A 20606-nucleotide genomic window follows, 5' to 3' on the forward strand; every position below is an offset into this window, starting at 1 on the left:
TTAAACTTAAAAATGTATTCAGAAATAAAATATACTGGTAAAATGTTTTATATTATTTGAAACAAAATAATATAATGCTCTACATGATAAAACATTTTTATTTTATTCTATTTTTTACTTTGATTTTTATGGATTTTCAGACTATTAAAATGGAATATCAAATGGACAAAATTGAGCAATTTTGCTCCTGGCATATAATCAAAGCGTTAAGTTTGTCAAAGTTGCCTAGGAGATTTGTGAAGGGGGAGCAATGCTTTAAAATAGCAAGAGTGATCTTTCTGAAATTTGCTTACATACACCTAATAAAAATGTCAATCCACTTTCTCTATATAAAAATTGTGGTTTTTAGGTAAAACTATGAATGCCACAAGTGCATAGAATTATTTTTAGAATTCTGTACATAAGTACTTTATGTCTTGTATCATTGTGAAGAAATGGAACAAAACGCCTTTAGATAACTTTCTTATACACAGATTGAAATTGAAATTTGACACACAACTACTATTTTAGTAATAAAGTAACAAACCAAATTTCAATTATCCTTGTATTTTAGAGTTATATAAACATCTACATGCATTAGAATAATGCATAGTCAACTGAATACATAGTGATGGATTTGGTTTTAAATCTGATATAGATCTTCTCATTAAAGAGTAAAACTATGTATTAACTTTTATTCATCTAAATCTTCTTGCTTAAAAATTACATTATAATCTTAAAAAATATTTGTCTGTATATTTTGCAAAGTAAAAAAAAAAAACATTTTTTTCTTTGTTAAAATCTGGAAAAAAAATTACAAAAGCATTCTGTAACAATATAAATTCTTTTAATATATAAATTCTTTTAATAAATAAGTTTAACTAGAATTCATATTTCAGTTTTTAATGAAACATTTTAAGATTTTCTTCCTGTGACTTTTATTATGGCGTAATTTCCTCACTGTATAGCTAGTATTCCGTACTGGTCCTTTTTATTTCAACTTGAATATTTTTATTCAAAATATTATTTTCTGAATTTTAATACACTAATAATTTTTATTATTATTTTTAACTCTTTAATTTTCAACGTATTTCTTAACTCAATAATATTATTAATTACAAATTGAAACTTGTTATCAACGTTCCTTAAATTCACTAATAGTGTTTCTCACTGAATGCAGTTAAATAAAAATTAATAATTACACTGTGAAAAATTCTATTATCAGTAAAAACTCCCAATTATACAGAATTTCAGGACTTCAGCAAAAAAAAAAAAAAAAAAAAAAGATAGTAAGAAATTAAATGAAAAATCAATTACAAAACATCATCGCTATTGCATCATAAAAAAATTGGTAAACAATTATTTGATAAATCTGAATTAGTTAATTCTTATTAAACATACAATACAACATTCAATGCTTATACAAAACAATGCATACCATTCTTCCACTAATCCAACCAACAAGTGGAGAAGATACGGCATAAACACCAGATAATAAAAGAAACAGAAGACCAACAACACCTGTATCTAAGTTATACTGCAATAGAAATAAATTTATTTTTAATATACAAAATTCTAATTCATCTTAAAATCCATACTAAAATGCATTTTAAATGTTTTCAATTAAATATGTAACATAGAATACTTGATAAAACTAACCTGCCGCATATGAGGTTCTAATGTAGGATCAATAAAACCCTGAGCTTGAGATGCAACTGCTAGTATAAAACACACAACAATAACATGAGGCATTGAGAGAAGTTTTTTGTAGGATACAGTTGGATTTAAAACTACAGCAGGATCTATTGGTGGGAAAAAAGTAAATGATAATCATTAACTCCACAGTTATATAATTATACAAAGCTACACAACTATGTAATCACATCTAAGGAATTCTCTCAGAAATAGATTTTAACTTTATTGGAATACATATATATATTGGATGATTAAAAAAATCCAGAGATTCCTTAAAAAATTATCATCTATTTTTTTTTTTTTTTTTCGAAAGAGAATTCTATATACAAAATTGTTCTTTTGTCACAAAATGAATAAATATGCAAAGTAAATGATAATTTTATATTTTTATTACATTAATAAATGTTTTTCATGTCTTCACTATAGACCAGTCTGAAGTGTGAAGCCCCTTTTGGAAAAATATAGTTAGTCGTAATGCTTTCCAGTAAATTTGTAATGCAAGATTTTTCTCATTTTAATCATTTTCAAATTTGAAGAGTATTTAAGAGAGATGTAAATTAAAAAAAAAAAAAAAAAAAAAAAAAACGATTTTGAAATATTTCTATAATTTTTTAAACTGCTGCCAGACTTATTTCACTTCTCATCTAGTCTGTTTGTACATAATTGTGACTTTTCCATTAAATTAAACTCAGTAGAATGATAGTCCATGTAAGCTAGGGCCTACAGTGCCCATATCTGCTTCCTTGACCAAGGGCCCTGGGGTGCAAAGCATATGTCCCGGTTAAGTGGTCAGCCTAACGCAGAACCCCCAGTGTTTAGTTCCCAAGCATGCTTGGTCCTCAGTTTATCGATTCACTGAAGGGATGAAAGGCTGAGTCGAACTTGCCCAACCTGAGGGATTTTTCAATTACTATTACTAAAATGAAGTAGTGAGAAAAAAGTTATTCAAAATGTTAATGTAACCAAGATTAGTGAGCAAAAAGAAAAGAAAGTAGTAAACATTAATTTGTTCTAGATTTGGTTTGTACCATTTTTAAGAAATTATATTGAACTAAAAAAAGATAGCTCTTCTAAATCTGTAATATCTTGCAAGGGTCCTAGACTATATGTCCTGTTTCACTCAAGATGCATCACAGAACTGAAGCAAGAATATAATGTACTTTGATGCCAGATTCTTTTAGGAGTAATTGTCTAATTAGTAAAAAAAGCAGGTCTTGCAGAATTACAAAGTGCAACACATTCTAATTACAGGATTGTGATGTAGTTTCCAAATAAGATTTTATAGAATGGAGTTTTTGAAAGCATACAGGTCCATAAATACTAATCTAACTTGCATATTTTAAATATAATTGTCCTTTATGTTGTCACAATAAGCTCTTTTTTTTACTTTATTAAAATAAAGTCCACAAAATAAAAATCCCTTATACACATTAAAATAAAGTTATTTATTAAAATAAAGATCAAAGAAATTTTATACAAGTTTTTTTATACAAATTTTCTACAAGTTTTCTGTTCACTTTGTATTTCAAAAAACTCAAAATTTTATAGTATAAACATTAAATTGTAGAATTAAATATCATAAAAACAGTTCAATAAAGATTTTATTGAAAATTTCTATTTAAATTTGTTCAATGTAACCAACATTTTTGCTGTTTTGATTTTTCCCTGACTTTTTTTCTAAAATCTTCAAAATGATTTTGCTTCATTTTTTTCCTCTTATATACAACACAGTAACTCTTAATAATATGCAATAAAATATGTCTCCACTCTTTCTTATGAAAATCAATGAAAAATAAATATTTAATAATATTATAAATATTAAACAAAAAAAAATCTTTTTTTATCATTGGGCTTCAGATAAGCATAATTTTTGTAAATATTTAACCCATTTTTGCAAACATACTAATCAACATATACTGAATACTAGAAGATGTATACTAGTCCAGATGGACTTTTATGAGAATTGGTTATCCAAATTTATTCATGAAAGATGTAATACAAAATCACATGCATATTAGCAGAGTATACTTAAGAATGAAATGATATATTTTCTTTTAATGTAATCTTCTCAATTTATACTGTTTACTTACACTGAAATCAAAATAGAATAACAATACCATATAATGATAATAGAAAAGTTATAATTTACTAACACAAAATAAAAAAAAAACAGCTACAAGAAAATACTGGCAATAATAGTATGCAAAAAGATGTAATATTGCATCAAATTAAATAAAATTATTCAGTGATAGCAAAACTGCAGTATCTTTTAGATTGCCAAATATAGTAAAAAATTGCCTGCACATGGTTAGAATAATTAAAAAATTCATATTATACAAAGAAAAGTGGAAATTTGTTCTTATCACTCTATTTTCTTTATTGTATAAAAAATATACTTCCACTAAAATGTTTTCAAAAATGAAATGAATAAATTCTGTATATTTTTATCAGTTTCAATCCCTCCACTTTAAGATATAGAAAAACCTAATGCTCCTGTGGCAGAGGGCATTGATTTTACCTAAATAGGGAATATATGAAAAATAGGAGAGATATTTACATTCTGTTTAACAATATAGTAAATTTTGATTATAAATGGAATTAGAAAGAATGGACACCATGGATAAAATGTAAAAATTAACTATTCAAATTAAGAATAAATATATGCCTTGAACTAAAACAGTACGGATCAAAATGATAACAGGAGAAAAAAAATGCAGAAAATGCAACTAACGGGACAAAAGAAAAGCCTAACAAGGAAAAATGAAAATGCACTAATATTATTCATCCATCAAAAAATGATTATCTCAGGCATCAAACAATCAATACATCAATACTCATAAGAAAAATGCTAATATTTTTTTTAATATTATTTTCAGAAAATGGAAAATATTGTATAAATATATATTTGTATAATATATCAAAAAAAAATTATGTGTTTAGTATTACTTTTTTCAGAAGAGTTTTATTTAATGTAAGAAGCTTTTTAAAGATAGATAGAAAAATAATTAAAAACATTACCAATAGCATTCGTACGGTATTTTAAAGATCTCATAATTCAACAAATGATTTTCCCTTACTTCCCAATACTCAGGAAAACAAAGCATACAGAAACAAAACAAAACAAAACAAAATGTTTAAAGGAAATATAAGCAATATGCCCAATACTTCCTAATTCAATAAAAAGTTCCAAGAAATGGGAAAATAAATTAATTCTAGTATCTAATATATTTATTTACAATAAATTAGTCCTAGATTTTAATGCTGGAAAACATCATATATGTAGTTTAAAATTAACACAATAAACACGAAATTCATACTTTACAACTCATATTACAATCGACGATGTATAAAAAAGAAATTAGCTGGATTGATCAAAACTTATTCACACAGGTCAAATTTGATAGAAATCTAGAAATTTGGTGAAGAGGCCACATGCAAAATTCCATCCATTTAGTTTAAAGTGTATTTGAGGCAATATGTTCACAAGTACACTTAAAAAATTCCAAAAACATATTTTTCAGATTCCGGGAGGTCATGAAGGTGTTTTTCAGATTCAGGAATGATGACTTGTCAAAGTCTTGAAACAAAATTTTTGATGACTACAATATTTTTTCTTTATATAATCCGTACATGAAAAAGTTTTTAAAAAATGTTTTTAATTATAATATACCTATAAAGCTGAAAATCATAGCATTATTGTGAGTTTGGCCTTAGTTATGCAACATTTTTCATGGAAAGCATAAGCAAAACTATTTTCATTAACTATGCCATTATTATAAGTTTTGCATCTTGACGTGTTTTTAAAAAATTTTTACAGAAATTATAATCCCAGCAATAAATTAATTATGGTGATTAATTTTCTTTCCTTTCTTCTCTATTCCAAATCCAAATGTTAATATAGCTAACTTTATTGTTTTTATTTTGACTAAAAGCATGAATGCTAATCCGAGCCTCAATTTCGATTCGATTCAAAAACAATGAATCAACAAATTATAATATTATGGAATTATCATGGTAATATAAACCGTATAAAAAATTGCAATGAAGGAGGTTTTATTTTTTTAATAAGTAATAAAACAAACAAAATATAAGACAAGTAATGAAAGCAGCTTCAAAATCAGTCAGCAGAAGCAGAATCCATCACACTAAGTGCATGTACTTCAGAATTGAAGGCACTTATGGTGCTGACGATCCTGCACAAAAGAAAATTAAGATACCTCAATACTTTTAAATGTATATATCTTGCCGCCAGGTATATGCACAGAAACACTGATGGCCTCCATTTCTGATTTCAGTTAACTGGTCAATGGTTGTCAACGATGTTCCATTCTACTTATACAAAAAGATCAGCCAATCGTCGACTACAATGATAATTACTAATTTTTTTAATTCCAGTTTCAGAATAAATTTCTTTGATATTTCTTGATCTCTTGGAATTCCTTGACCATTCTCGGCTTTTCCTCTTTCTCGGTAAGATAGCCAATTTGTTTTTCATTTTATGTCATCTCAGTCATGGAATTGAATCAAACTTAATTGACTCATTTTATTTTTTTAAATACTGTTCAAGTGGATTTCATTAAATCATTAATTTCAATTCATAATTTCTATTCCTTTTATTATGTGTATTTTCAAATGAACATTACTTTAATTCATTTAATAAAATAGTAATTAATGTGGCTGTGTTGTTTTCTCAAATTTTAAAATTACTCTTTTAAAAGAACATTTTTATCTCATAATCTTTGGATACACTAACAGCCTGTAAAACTATTTTAAGCATATAGTAAAAAGCTTGAGATCCAGGATTTATTTTATCAGTAATTTGATACAAGTCCTTGGAAGGTAACCATAATAATTTATAATATATTTACTAAAATTTATTTCCTGTTATATGAACAAAGTAAAATTCTTAAAAAGATATTCCTTTGATCAAATGAATGCCACTATGCAAATGGAAATCAACCAGCATTTTATGGATTTTGGGTGTTTTGAAATGGTACATTTATGTTTATAATTTGCTGTACAAAATTCAATTAACTTTGCCCTATGAAACCGTTGATAACTTACAGTACAATAATTAATTTTGAAAAAATGCTTTTTTTTTTTTTTTGCACAAATTGTTATATTTAAAAATATGCATTTTACAGATGGTTCCTTATGATATAACAATATCCAGCCTGCTTGGTAATCAAATTTATACACAATATATGTTGATATGGTAAATGTCATATTAATGTGATTAGCAACATTCTTTCTTTTCAATTCTTACAACAATTATTTGAGCTAACATTAAAAATTAATTTTAAAAAAAGCAATAATACATTTAAAATTCAACTTTCTCAACTGAATTCAGTGAAGGAAAGTTAAATAAATGGGAGCATAAATTTAAATAGTGCAGTGAAACAGAACTAAATAAATGGAAACACAAATTCAAACAGTGCTATATATTGCAACAGAAAAGGATAAAACCTACCTTTAACATTTCTCAGTATATACCAACATAAAGGAACGATAAGTACAACAAATCCACCAAGGGCAAAAAATGGCAAGCCAAAACCACCAACCTAAAATATTTTTTTCTAATTAAAAATACTAAAGTGCAATATGTATATAATTTTTATCTTAATTCTCTAAGAAAATCTCACAGAGAAGAAATTTTGGTACTTATATAATAATCACATGCTACTAATGACTTTTGGCCTAACCGTAAGTGGCAAAAGCAAAAATGCTTGAAAATAATAAAAAATTGTTCTTACTAGACATAATAATGTTCATATTCTACTGAAAAAAAAACCCACCAAGTATTTTTCATATTTTCACATTTGTTACATTATAAAGCAATGGTCATTTGATACTTTAATACCAAAAACGGTGTTTGAATTTTTTTTTTCACTTACATTAGTTACCCCTTTTAATTTTCAACTAATGCTTAATTTCTTTCATTTGCGTTCCCAATATTGGGCTTCAATAAAATTTCTTTAACAGAAATGTAGACATAAGTTCACAAGTATAAGACATTTTCCCTGGGAAAATAATATACAAAAGCTATTAAATCTCATTTTTGAAAACAATTATCAATGATACAAAAACACTAATGAATGAAAATATCTTAAAAAGCAGAATTTTCAGATATTTAAAAAGTTCAACAAGAAACTTACCGAATATAAAGCACCACCAATTGCAGGACCAATGCTCATACCGATTCCAATGCATGTCTCAGTAAAACCCTACCAAAGGACAGACCCAATTTTATTATATGGTTAATACATTCAAGAAAATGCAATTATGTATAAAAAAATCAGAAAAATTCCATTTATATATGAACATATATGCAATAAAAAATCAATTCAAAAATTTATTTAATATTTTGCAAATAACATAACATTAAAAATATTCTGTTAAAAAATGTAGCAAACCCATATTATAATAAATCAAAAAGCAGAAAAAAATACACAGAAAGACAATCTATTAAATCTTTTAAACAGAAGCAAATATTAATCTTTTTTCGGAAGGGGAGGGGGGGGTAAAAATAAAATAGGAAACTTTAAGGGTGATATAATTAATATTAAGCTAATTCAATGTTTACATCACATATTGCACTCGGATCATTGACAGATTTCCAACTAGGAATAGCATACAATCAATGAAGGAAGGAAGAGTGAGCAGTAAGCAGATTAAGAAAATTTTATTAATTAGTAACCAAATTAATTTTATAAATTATAAAATAGAATGATATTAATACTTTACCAAGCATAACTGGTGAGATTCTAATCTGCTTTATTGAATTTACTTACAATAAATATTAACAGCAGGCATCAATTTAAATACAGTTCTGCACAAATGATACGCAGTCATAAATGTAATGCTGTGCAGTCATTAGTCACAATATACATATAAATACAAAAAGAAATTTCCTAAATAAAGTTTTAATTTTATTTTGTTTTAATGACATTTAAATTTTATAAATTTTCTAATTATTAAATTAAGAAATTAACTCAAATTAAATTATTAAAAAATAAATTAAGCTGAAAAGTAAAACAAAATTGACAGCTTATTTAAAGAAGGGTCTTATAATATGCACTGGCGAAGGCCCCAAAATAAATCCACCACCAATTTAGATATTGGTAATTAAATAATATATGATTTTAATATACCCTGATATTATTAATTTTTTTTAGAGTTGAAACAGCCCTAAAGCCACCATTCAAGCATCCCGGTCTAAAGAAACATGAAAATAAATTACTTTTCATATTATTAAATTAGCTTAGTTTAAAACTGGTAAATTCAGTCCAACTGAACTTAATTTTTGAAGCACACAATACTGCATAAAATCCTTCCAATAAAAATACTTCAAAACATTTTTTAAATATTTTGATGAGGAGAAAATATACATGGTGTATTTAAATTGAAAAACACTTACAAATATTGTACCAATATCATCAGGAAACTGATCAATGAGTATTGTGCAGGAGGCAGTGCAAAATGCAGCAGCACCCAAAGCTTCAAAGGAACGTACAACAAAACACAGAACAGCAAACTCTACTTCACCATCCACTTTATCAAGCAACCTGCAAATCAAGCACTTAAATAATTAACTTTTTTCCTCTACAAAAAGTAAATAAATTTTTAAAAAACAATAACTTAATTAAAACTACAAAAATAATATAAACATACCCAAATAAAACATTACACGAACCACAAAAGCCAACTCCACTCAGAAACATGAATTTAGCACCAACTTTAGGAAGCTAAAATTAAAGATATGCTACAATAATAGTTTAATTAAAAGTATGTAAATGCAAAACTCAAGTAAAACATATTAGTATGAAATCATATGGGCTATTAAGAAAAATCATCAATATTAAAAGAATATAAATGGAGGTTTTAATAAAAGCATTATCGCATATCAGTATGAGTTTTAAATTGGACGGTCATAGAAACATGAGTCTATTACATCAAAATATATCCCATTTTTACACTTAGACTTAGTTCCTATTCTTTTCTTATACTGATTCCTATATTTTAGATAAAAAAAAAAAGATATAGTAACAAAAAAATTAATCCTTATTTTTCTCATATAAATATTTTTCCATAGTTAACAAACTATTTCATACAATATTTAGTATTATTTAACACATAAGTCCAGAAATTAAGAAATCAGCCTTTCTTATGATTCAATTTAGTTTATATTAATGTCAAGCCTGGAAGCAATACTAAGGCTGTTTTAGAACGGATCTCTTAATTTTGAATCCTGACCAGGTGACAAGGAGAATGCCTCATCTGGCATTACCTCTCCAAATTTGTACACCACACTAACAACAGGGCATTTGGCTTGCAAGTTTAGATTTAACATATGACGAGTCTATATACACGAGTGAATGTTAATGGAATTGATTACAAATCTGAAGCCCTCAGGCCCCAAAATTGAAACTCTACTATCAGTTGGTACAGTCTTATTTGATCATTACTATTTTAACCCCGATAGAGGTAATAACTGGAATATTTTACTTTCACTTTAAACAAGACGAATTGAAATGCGTTTATTTTTACTAAAATTTTTCCCTGACAAGTTTAAAGATTTTTTTCTGTAAATCTACAAGGGTAAAAAAATGGTGGGAGTTTGTTACTTTGCTGGACTATTTTGGACTTTATATGACATTCCTATCTAATTTTGACTTGGGAAAGAGCCAAATGAGAATTAAAGAGCCAAGAATTACATCATAGACAATGCCATGCAGGTACCATAATTTTTAATAGCAAAAAAAAAAATCAAAAGAGTAGACTTACTATTTTTCCAAAGAAAGGAGAGGTTACCATGATAATTAGGGCATAAATACTAAAAACAAATCCAGATACAGCTTCCCGCATTCCTTTTGCAGAAGCCTACAAAAATCGATTTTGTTAATTTCACATAAATCACTTTCACAAACATATTATATAACTGTGATTTACTACTTAAATGGCTTCAAAGAATTGTTTTGAAGTATATTCATATATGCAGCTTTATCAAATATCATTTCTTATTACAAACAATAAAAAAGCAAACACAACAACATAGTAAGAGTAGGCAGCTTGAAACTTTCAATAAAGAAAAGCCCATATAACTAAAAATTATACTAAATATTTAGCTGTAATTCATCAAAAGATTATATGAAGCAAAAGTTGAATGAATTAAATTGGCAATTAAAAAAACAATTTACTCAATCTATTAACTTTTCTGGTTCAATTCTCAATAATTCACAATGACAAATTTGGAAACTAAGTTATATTAGTTTAATAATTATTAGCAATTAAATTGATACTCCAAAAATAATATTGGACAGGATTCAACAGCTTTACAAGAAATTATGCACTTAATACTTAATATGAGTCATACTATGCACTTGAATTTTAAAAAGAACAGTTTAATTTTTATTTATTGACTGTTTTAATAGGTTAATAAATAAAATAAATTCAATATTTAATAAAAATAAATTCATATTTATCAAAACAAATAGAATTAATCTGCCATTTGCTTTTAAATATATTCACAGAAATATCTCTCCCAAAATCTGAGAATATAAGGAAAGCATTTCCAAAAGCTGCGCAAAAAACTAGCACTGCTTGTGATGTAGACAGTACTCCTTATGATGTGAAGTTAAGAAACAATCAAAGTTATTGAAATAATTCAAATAAATTAAATTTCTAAAATAAGGCTAGTCATTTTGCTTTCAGGTATTTGACTTACATAAAACCAAAACATAAAAATTACTTTTACTGAATGTTTATTGTTTCATTCTCATAAAAATTTAATACATTGAATGAAAACACTAATTTTATAACATTTAATTATAAATTAAATGATAATTCTCATTTACCAGCTAAGTTTAATAAATACCGACATCCTGTTTTAAATTAACACTAGGGCTATTTTTGAATGGATTTCTTAATTTTGAATCATGGTCCAATTACAAAGACAATGCCTGAACTGGCACACTCTCTGCAAATTCCATTCCACACTAGCAAATGAACCTTTTCCTTGTGACAGATTTAGTGTGAACAGACTCACTTATGCAACAATTTTTCAGTAGATTTGAACTTGGAATCTTACTGGCCTGAAACCAAGGATTTGCCACCATTGCCCTTTTCATTTAGCAGGAAGCAGTAAAAATACAGATACTTGTACTAAAAAGTATATGTTTTATGCTTTTGAAGATGGTGAGAGATTTCTATTGCTATTTAATAACTTTTTATTAATTGTTATTACAAAATAAAGTATTTTTTAAATAAATTGATATTTATATTACCAAGCATCACTTTTAATTTAACATAAACTTGCTCCTAATTTCAAAAACAGCAGTTGCCACAGAAAAAAAAATACAGTTACAATAGATTCAACATCAAACTTAAGTTTGATTTATTACATAATTTGATTTGATGTAGAAGAAAAGGTTAAAAACCACTTAATTTTGTATTTATTACTGTTCAAAATTAAAAATAAGAGTCTAGATTAAAAAAAAAAGATAAATAAAACAAGGATTATTTTACAAAATTCATAAAAAATCTTGTACAGTTTTAAAAAATAAAATTATTAGATTTCATAAAAGTGCAAACATTTTATAATCAAAATTATCATTCACAGGATATTTCTAAAATCATAGGACAAACATTATGGTAAATCAGGCATACAAAAGCAAGTTGTTTTAACAATAAAACAAATCAAAAACATAAAAACTGAGCTCTCTGTCAATCAATAGGACAATTTTGAAAAAATTGTTAATATTCGATCCCTTGGTGATTATACTGTTCTAATAAACAGAATAAAGTTTTTGATTCATTTATTTTAAATCATGCTTCAAGATTATGTTAAAAAATAATGTCTTAGTTCTCTGTTATAATTACAAAATTTTGAAAATTTTAAATGGCAAACACTTTATGGTTGCTGTATATTATGGCAAATGATTTATTGCATCAAAATGTAATCTTCACAATAAAAAATTCATAAATGATATTAAAATGATACTATAACATGAGAAACTTCGACATTTAGTAAGGATTAAAAATAAAAGAGTGAAAACTTTTACTTTTAATACTTACTAAAGATAAAATTTTCTACACAAATTTTTCACATATATTCAAAATCATGCATAAAGACAGGCTTTGAGTTTTATATAATCAAAGCTAAAGAGGTAATTGAGGCTAAAGAGTTTTAATATAATCAAAGGGCTATGGTAACCATCATTTGTATTTGTAATACTATAACCCATACTAAAAAAATGCCTCTTTTACTTTTAAAGTTTAATACAATATTTTAGAAATACCTCATATGTAAAATACCAAGAAAAATATTTTTACTTAACGATTCTATGAATGTTCACTTTCTTGTTACTACCTTTACAAATATATAAGGGGGAAAAAAATCTTTTACTTTTATCTTGGTATTAAAAACATTATTAGAAACTACAAACATAAAAAGTTTTTTTGGCAAAATTCATTCAATTTTTTTAATATAAAATTATTTCATTGAACAAGTGAAATACACTTTAATTATACCGAGTATAGAAGTTTTATAACTCATTGACGATATGTTACTTCTATTCAGGCTACATTTTATCTAACTTTGTCAAATTACCAACTAAGAAGCCTGAATAATTTTCACATCAACTTTGAACTATATATTAACAGAAGGATATTATATATATAACTTCAATATAGTTGTTAATATTATATCAATTAATATTATATTAACAACTATATTATTTTTTATACTGTAATCAGATATCAAAAATAATTTGATCAGGTGTTATGTAACATTTTAATCTATTGGCTTAGCAATTTTCATGTTTTCTATATAATTTCTTCCAATATAATTTTTCCCAAAATATTTTTATGTCGTCTTTCAGCTAAGCAATTTTAATATTTTTTCATCAATAATTTAAAATCTGCCAGGTTTTTTTTTTTTTTTTTTTTTTTTTAAGCTTAGGACATTTTAAAATACAAAATAATGTCTATTCAATTGTACCAATTTGAGTCTTCAGTTTGACTGTCATGCAAAGTTATAAAAAATATATCTTACCATTGATTGATTTTATTTCAAACTTAAGGCAGAGCAGCAATATTTGGTTAAGAAACACATTTCGTCTATTTAACTATCATTTTTAGTTTATCTTGCAAACAGCCATACATAGAATATTTAAAAAATTTTAATAGGAAAGTATAAGATATGAGAAGGCATTAATTCTCATGACATAAGAAAGTAAAAATGAAACTAAAATACTTACTTCTCGTGGAAAAAATGGAGCAATAATAGACATGCTTAAATAGGCTGTAAAATCCACCAAGCATAAGCAAAATGCAATAGATTTTTGCTGTTTGGTAAACTTTCCTTTCTTTGGCAGTATTTCTTCAGTACTGGAGATTCTAGGGGGCCCTCCAAAAGGAGTTTGAGATGTCGTTGATGGGGATCTTACAAGCTTTTCACCAGGACGAACTCTGGGAACTCCCATCAACTTTCCTTTACTCGATGATACAACAGATATCCTTCGCTGTAACGTTGCAGATGTTGTCTGCAGAATATCCTCAGATACACTCCGAGTCATGGTACCAGCATTTTGTTGAAATGACTGAATAACATCATCATTACAGTCATAACTTTTAGAAAATATGACTTCATTATTATCACCTTCATCCTCCATTGAAAGAGATACATGGAAACTTTTATTGCCATTTGTCAAGGACCCAGTCTTAACAAAAATTTTACTATCACATAGGTTTCCATTTATTTTAAATGGAGACTCTGGAATAAATTTTGATAGCTTAGTTCTAGGTGATTCACTGTATTCTTTTAAATGATTTGATAATGCAGAAAGCTTTGAATTTTCCTCTGAATCATCAGAGTCTATTAATTTCTGCACTTGTGAAACATCTGAATAATAATCATTTTCCTTTAAGAAATTAAAATGTTTATTAGGCTCATCAGTGTCTTCATTTCCTATATCTTCCTTGGGAAGAGAATTCTGTTCAGTCATGTTTTCTTTTTCAGAGTCTAAGGATCACTGTAAGAAAAAAAAAAAATTAATATTAAATCAAATTAACAAATTTATACAACTTTAAATATCCAAGCAGCTAATTAATTGATCAAACAATTTTCAGATTCGAAAAATGGTTGTTAACATGAATAATCTACACTTTTTGGGGATGCAATTGAATAACTGAAATACAAAGTATAAAACCCTAACATAAATATATAAGAGTAAATAGATTTTAAGAACATATAAAAATAAATATGAATTACCTACTTTGGAGCTGAACAAGAACAAAGAGTGGAAATTGACACTTAAAGAATTAATTTTTTTTAAAAAAATAAAACAACATACAGTATACTCCCGATTATCCGCGGAATTGGGTGGCGCGGCCGCCGCGGATAACAAAAATCGCGGATAATCCGAAAAAAACTAAAATCGGGTATAGCAAAAGAGTAAACAGTCATTCCAACTTTGAAAAATCGTTTTATGTACAATGAAACGTAAAATAAACAGCAGGAAATGTTTAACTAGCTCTTAATATTTTAGTATATCACTCAAAACTAACCTAAAATGCATTTTGTTAAGGAAAACAGAAAAGTGCTTTCTACTTACGAGAGGCGTCAAGGATACACAGAAAAATTAATACATATGTACTGTTTTAATACTGTAATGTATCATGTAATTACAAAAGCATAACTGTAAAACTACACCTTTTTGAAGAAATCAGTCATTTGTGTTTGCTTCTTGCTTTGGAAGCATTTTTCCTTTGCTTGTAAACAAACAAACAAAAAAAAAAAAAAACTTAGTGCGGCAGGCGCGGATAATCCGCACCTCGGATAATCGGGAGTCCACTGTAAATTAAAATATTTTTAAAAACCAGCATTACATTTTAAAAATATTTATACTGAAAATAATTTCCAAAAAATTCATTAAAAAATAAATAATTGGGAAAAAATCACAAAATTAAAAATCTAATTAAACACATTTTAAATCAAAAATTAAATGGCAGACACAATAACACTAAACTTACAAATTTATAAAACATTTCAAAATTTCTTTAATATACATATCCAATGAGATTTTTCCTAAAAATTTAAGAAAAGGAATTAGAAAAAAATTAATTTGCTTTAAAAGCAGGAATTTTAATAATGAGAATCCCAAGTCATAAAAGACAATAAAATTCGTTGTTTCATTACTCTTAATATATAGTTAAAAATCAAAAGATAATACCTGTAATTATGATTAACATATAAATATCATACTGCATCAAGGAATTACATAAAACAGAATTGTTCCCAAGAATAAGAAACACCCTCTGATGCCACTTATTTACAATTCATAATAAGAAATAGAGTTGAAAGATGATCTACTAAGCATTTCATCAACAAGATAATGATTCAGCAATAGGTCTCGTGAAACACAGCTAAAATTTATCTTTGAGCTGATAAGAATATTTCTGCTTGCCTGTTTCGAGTGGATTTCAATCATATCTTGTTTAAAAAGCATAGGATAAGTGATAAGTTTCATTACCCAAAGCAAATACATATTTTAAGTAGAATGCACTTTAGAGAAATACCGCTTAGTTGTTATGGAGAGAAACCAAAATAGCAATAACTCATTGCAATGTTTACACACTTAGTAATATTTAGTTTCTAGAAAGAATAAAATCATAAAAACCATTTTGAAATCATAAATTGAATTAACATTACACATAATTTTAAAAAAAGCAACATTCTTAATGGGCCGGTTTTTAAGAAAAGTTAAAAACAAAGTGGTTTGATTCAACATTGAAAATTAAAGTGATTTATAAAATTTGAAAACAAAAAATTATTATTATTAAAAATCAAAATGAAAAATAAAATAGTTTATTTAATGCCATTTTAGAAGAATAATTTGGAATGCCTTAATTTAACTATTATTATAAATTTTAAGGCTATAAAATATAATGATAAAATAAGAATAATAAATCATTTCAGATAATTATCTTGTTTGATTCAAAATCAAAACAATTATTGAATAATATCATAACTACATAAAGTTGAATTCATATTTAAACAGCTCTAAGTTTAATAAACTTTTGTCTTAAGATAAAAGAACCACCATTAGCACTCTAAACTGTAAAAAACACCTAGAAAATATATATTTGAATTTTGTTGCCTCTTTTTTTAAGAATACTTTTAAAATGCAAGGAACATAAAAAGACCAGTGATCATGGATGACCCAATCTACTATACTAACATTCTGTTTTGATATGACAGAAGGGTTATCTTGAAACAATTCAAGTAGTTTTTATCCATCTTTCAGATATTCACCACCATACCAACACTTCCCTCCCCAAACTTTATCACACTAATGTGATACACAGCAAATTTAATAAGCACTAAAGGGCCATATTGTCATAAATTTTTAATAAAATGATGTTCAGGAAAACGTAAATGAATTTTAAAAGTCGTGAAATCATTTAATAAACAACTCATGACTTCCAAAACTAAGACCTATAATCAAAACAAAGGTTACAGATAGCCAAAATTCTATCATACAGGTCTCACTTAAAAATCATGATTATGTTAATGAATCAACAGAGTGGAGGCATTTTTTATAGTGGTGATGTCACTTATTGTTACAAAAATCTGACTTCTGGCCACTTACTATAAGTTAAATTAATATAATGAGAACATAAGAGTTTTATAAGGAAAATAAATATAAAAATATAATTCCATGCGTGCTGAGTCTTATTTATTATGGATAAGAAAGTAAGGAAATAAAATATTGTTCCTTCGCCTAAATCAATAAATATAATGGGCTAGAGAAGCTTATCCATCAAGCCATCTTTTTTTTTTTTTTTTTGGCAGACATGATTGCAGTTTTGGTTTATCAAACAGAGTCGAAAAAAAATCAATCACTTATATGTCCACAATATGTTTGTTATAAAAATCAAAACAGATAAGAAAGAATTTATATCAATCAAATGCACAAACTATCAATAAATATAAATCATCCACGGACCCCAATAGTTTAACTGTTATGGCAACACATGGATGAAAAGCATCAATCTCAGGCTCGGCTCCTAACTAGCATTATTCAAAAGCTGGTATACCAATGTGTCCTTCAGAAGCATTATGCTTGTTGAAGCAAGCTGGCTGTTGAAGATTTTCCACAAGTAAAACATTAATGCGAGTCAGTTACTTGTGAAATTCCAACATGAAGCTAATTAATTCTCACAAATTGAAGCTAATGTCAGATTTCTAATGCAGGTGATGTCCCTATCCAGGGTTATTTTGAATAACAAAAGCTATTTCATGCTTTCTTTATCATGAGTTCCTGAAGTTATGAACTGGGGAAATATAAATATTGAAAAATATTTGGAAAAATAAAATTCATTGAACTTTCACTACTAATTTAAGTTCCAATTCAAGAGTTGAAAAGGAAAATACATATGATGTATTTAAATTTACAAAAAGAAAAAGCAGCCAATTCGGTAAAATTCATTACTTATTGATTTATAAAGTTTTTTGTAGTATTACATAATGACTTGCATGGTATGCTTAGTAAGAATTATCAACAGGCCAAAAAAATTTCCTCAACAAGGCAAATATTCCAAATGTCATTATGAATTATCAATGCCACATTTGAGTACATTAAATATATAATATTTAACTTAAACTCTGAAACAGAAGATTCTGTTAAGATTTATAAACAAATTTTTATTGTGTTTTAATAAATAGAAATTTGAAAAAATTTATAGCTAAATTTTCAATCAAAATGAAACAGTAGATTTAATATACATTAAAAGAAATGCATCTGACACAAAAGTGATATTATACATGACTTACAAGGAATGCCTCAAAACCATTATTTAGAATTCAAGCTATTTTGTTCTGATACCTTTCCTTCCCTGCCACATAAATGTTAAAATATAATAGATTTGAAAATATTTTTTCTTCATAATGCCTAAAAACTTAATATCCAGGAAGATTTCCTTGTCCTTCTTTCCTTTCTTCCTCTACAAGACCTATCTTACCTTTTTCTCTTTCTTTTCAGGAAATATATATATTGTAGATATTGTTGAAAGATGATCTACTAAGCATTTCATCAACAAGATAATGATTCAGCAATAGGTCTCGTGAAACACAGCTAAAATTTATCTTTGAGCTGATAAGAATATTTCTGCTTGCCTGTTTCGAGTGGATTTCAATCATATCTTGTTTAAAAAGCATAGGATAAGTGATAAGTTTCATTACCCAAAGCAAATACATATTTTAAGTAGAATGCACTTTAGAGAAATACCGCTTAGTTGTTATGGAGAGAAACCAAAATAGCAATAACTCATTGCAATGTTTACACACTTAGTAATATTTAGTTTCTAGAAAGAATAAAATCATAAAAACCATTTTGAAATCATAAATTGAATTAACATTACACATAATTTTAAAAAAAGCAACATTCTTAATGGGCCGGTTTTTAAGAAAAGTTAAAAACAAAGTGGTTTGATTCAACATTGAAAATTAAAGTGATTTATAAAATTTGAAAACAAAAAATTATTATTATTAAAAATCAAAATGAAAAATAAAATAGTTTATTTAATGCCATTTTAGAAGAATAATTTGGAATGCCTTAATTTAACTATTATTATAAATTTTAAGGCTATAAAATATAATGATAAAATAAGAATAATAAATCATTTCAGATAATTATCTTGTTTGATTCAAAATCAAAACAATTATTGAATAATATCATAACTACATAAAGTTGAATTCATATTTAAACAGCTCTAAGTTTAATAAACTTTTGTCTTAAGATAAAAGAACCACCATTAGCACTCTAAACTGTAAAAAACACCTAGAAAATATATATTTGAATTTTGTTGCCTCTTTTTTTAAGAATACTTTTAAAATGCAAGGAACATAAAAAGACCAGTGATCATGGATGACCCAATCTACTATACTAACATTCTGTTTTGATATGACAGAAGGGTTATCTTGAAACAATTCAAGTAGTTTTTATCCATCTTTCAGATATTCACCACCATACCAACACTTCCCTCCCCAAACTTTATCACACTAATGTGATACACAGCAAATTTAATAAGCACTAAAGGGCCATATTGTCATAAATTTTTAATAAAATGATGTTCAGGAAAACGTAAATGAATTTTAAAAGTCGTGAAATCATTTAATAAACAACTCATGACTTCCAAAACTAAGACCTATAATCAAAACAAAGGTTACAGATAGCCAAAACTCTATCATACAGGTCTCACTTAAAAATCATGATTATGTTAATGAATCAACAGAGTGGAGGCATTTTTTATAGTGGTGATGTCACTTATTGTTACAAAAATCTGACTTCTGGCCACTTACTATAAGTTAAATTAATATAATGAGAACATAAGAGTTTTATAAGGAAAATAAATATAAAAATATAATTCCATGCGTGCTGAGTCTTATTTATTATGGATAAGAAAGTAAGGAAATAAAATATTGTTCCTTCGCCTAAATCAATAAATATAATGGGCTAGAGAAGCTTATCCATCAAGCCATCTTTTTTTTTTTTTTTTTGGCAGACATGATTGCAGTTTTGGTTTATCAAACAGAGTCGAAAAAAAATCAATCACTTATATGTCCACAATATGTTTGTTATAAAAATCAAAACAGATAAGAAAGAATTTATATCAATCAAATGCACAAACTATCAATAAATATAAATCATCCACGGACCCCAATAGTTTAACTGTTATGGCAACACATGGATGAAAAGCATCAATCTCAGGCTCGGCTCCTAACTAGCATTATTCAAAAGCTGGTATACCAATGTGTCCTTCAGAAGCATTATGCTTGTTGAAGCAAGCTGGCTGTTGAAGATTTTCCACAAGTAAAACATTAATGCGAGTCAGTTACTTGTGAAATTCCAACATGAAGCTAATTAATTCTC

The 20606-nt window shown here is 26.7% G+C and overlaps 1 protein-coding gene across 3 annotated transcripts in view; it reads right to left on the reverse strand.

Annotated features, from left to right (window-relative positions):
• The window catches only part of LOC129974830 (MFS-type transporter SLC18B1-like), a 40046-nt gene that overhangs the window by 11010 nt on the left and 8430 nt on the right, over positions 1-20606 (reverse strand). For 2 of the 3 annotated variants that reach the window (XM_056087596.1, XM_056087598.1), the window contains exons 2-9: positions 13932-14705; positions 10459-10554; positions 9346-9419; positions 9092-9239; positions 7830-7898; positions 7145-7235; positions 1639-1781; positions 1418-1516 (exon numbers count right to left, since the gene is read on the reverse strand). In XM_056087596.1, the coding sequence (XP_055943571.1) occupies positions 1418-1516; positions 1639-1781; positions 7145-7235; positions 7830-7898; positions 9092-9239; positions 9346-9419; positions 10459-10554; positions 13932-14678 (1467 nt within the window). In that variant the 5' untranslated portion in view covers positions 14679-14705. Of the gene's footprint in view, positions 1-1417; positions 1517-1638; positions 1782-7144; positions 7236-7829; positions 7899-9091; positions 9240-9345; positions 9420-10458; positions 10555-13931; positions 14706-15905; positions 16036-20606 lie in introns of those variants that run through there. The other variant, XM_056087597.1, reaches the window with a different exon arrangement.

The sequence above is a fragment of the Argiope bruennichi genome, chromosome 7, assembly GCF_947563725.1.
Source record: "Argiope bruennichi chromosome 7, qqArgBrue1.1, whole genome shotgun sequence".
NCBI lineage: Eukaryota > Metazoa > Arthropoda > Arachnida > Araneae > Araneidae > Argiope > Argiope bruennichi.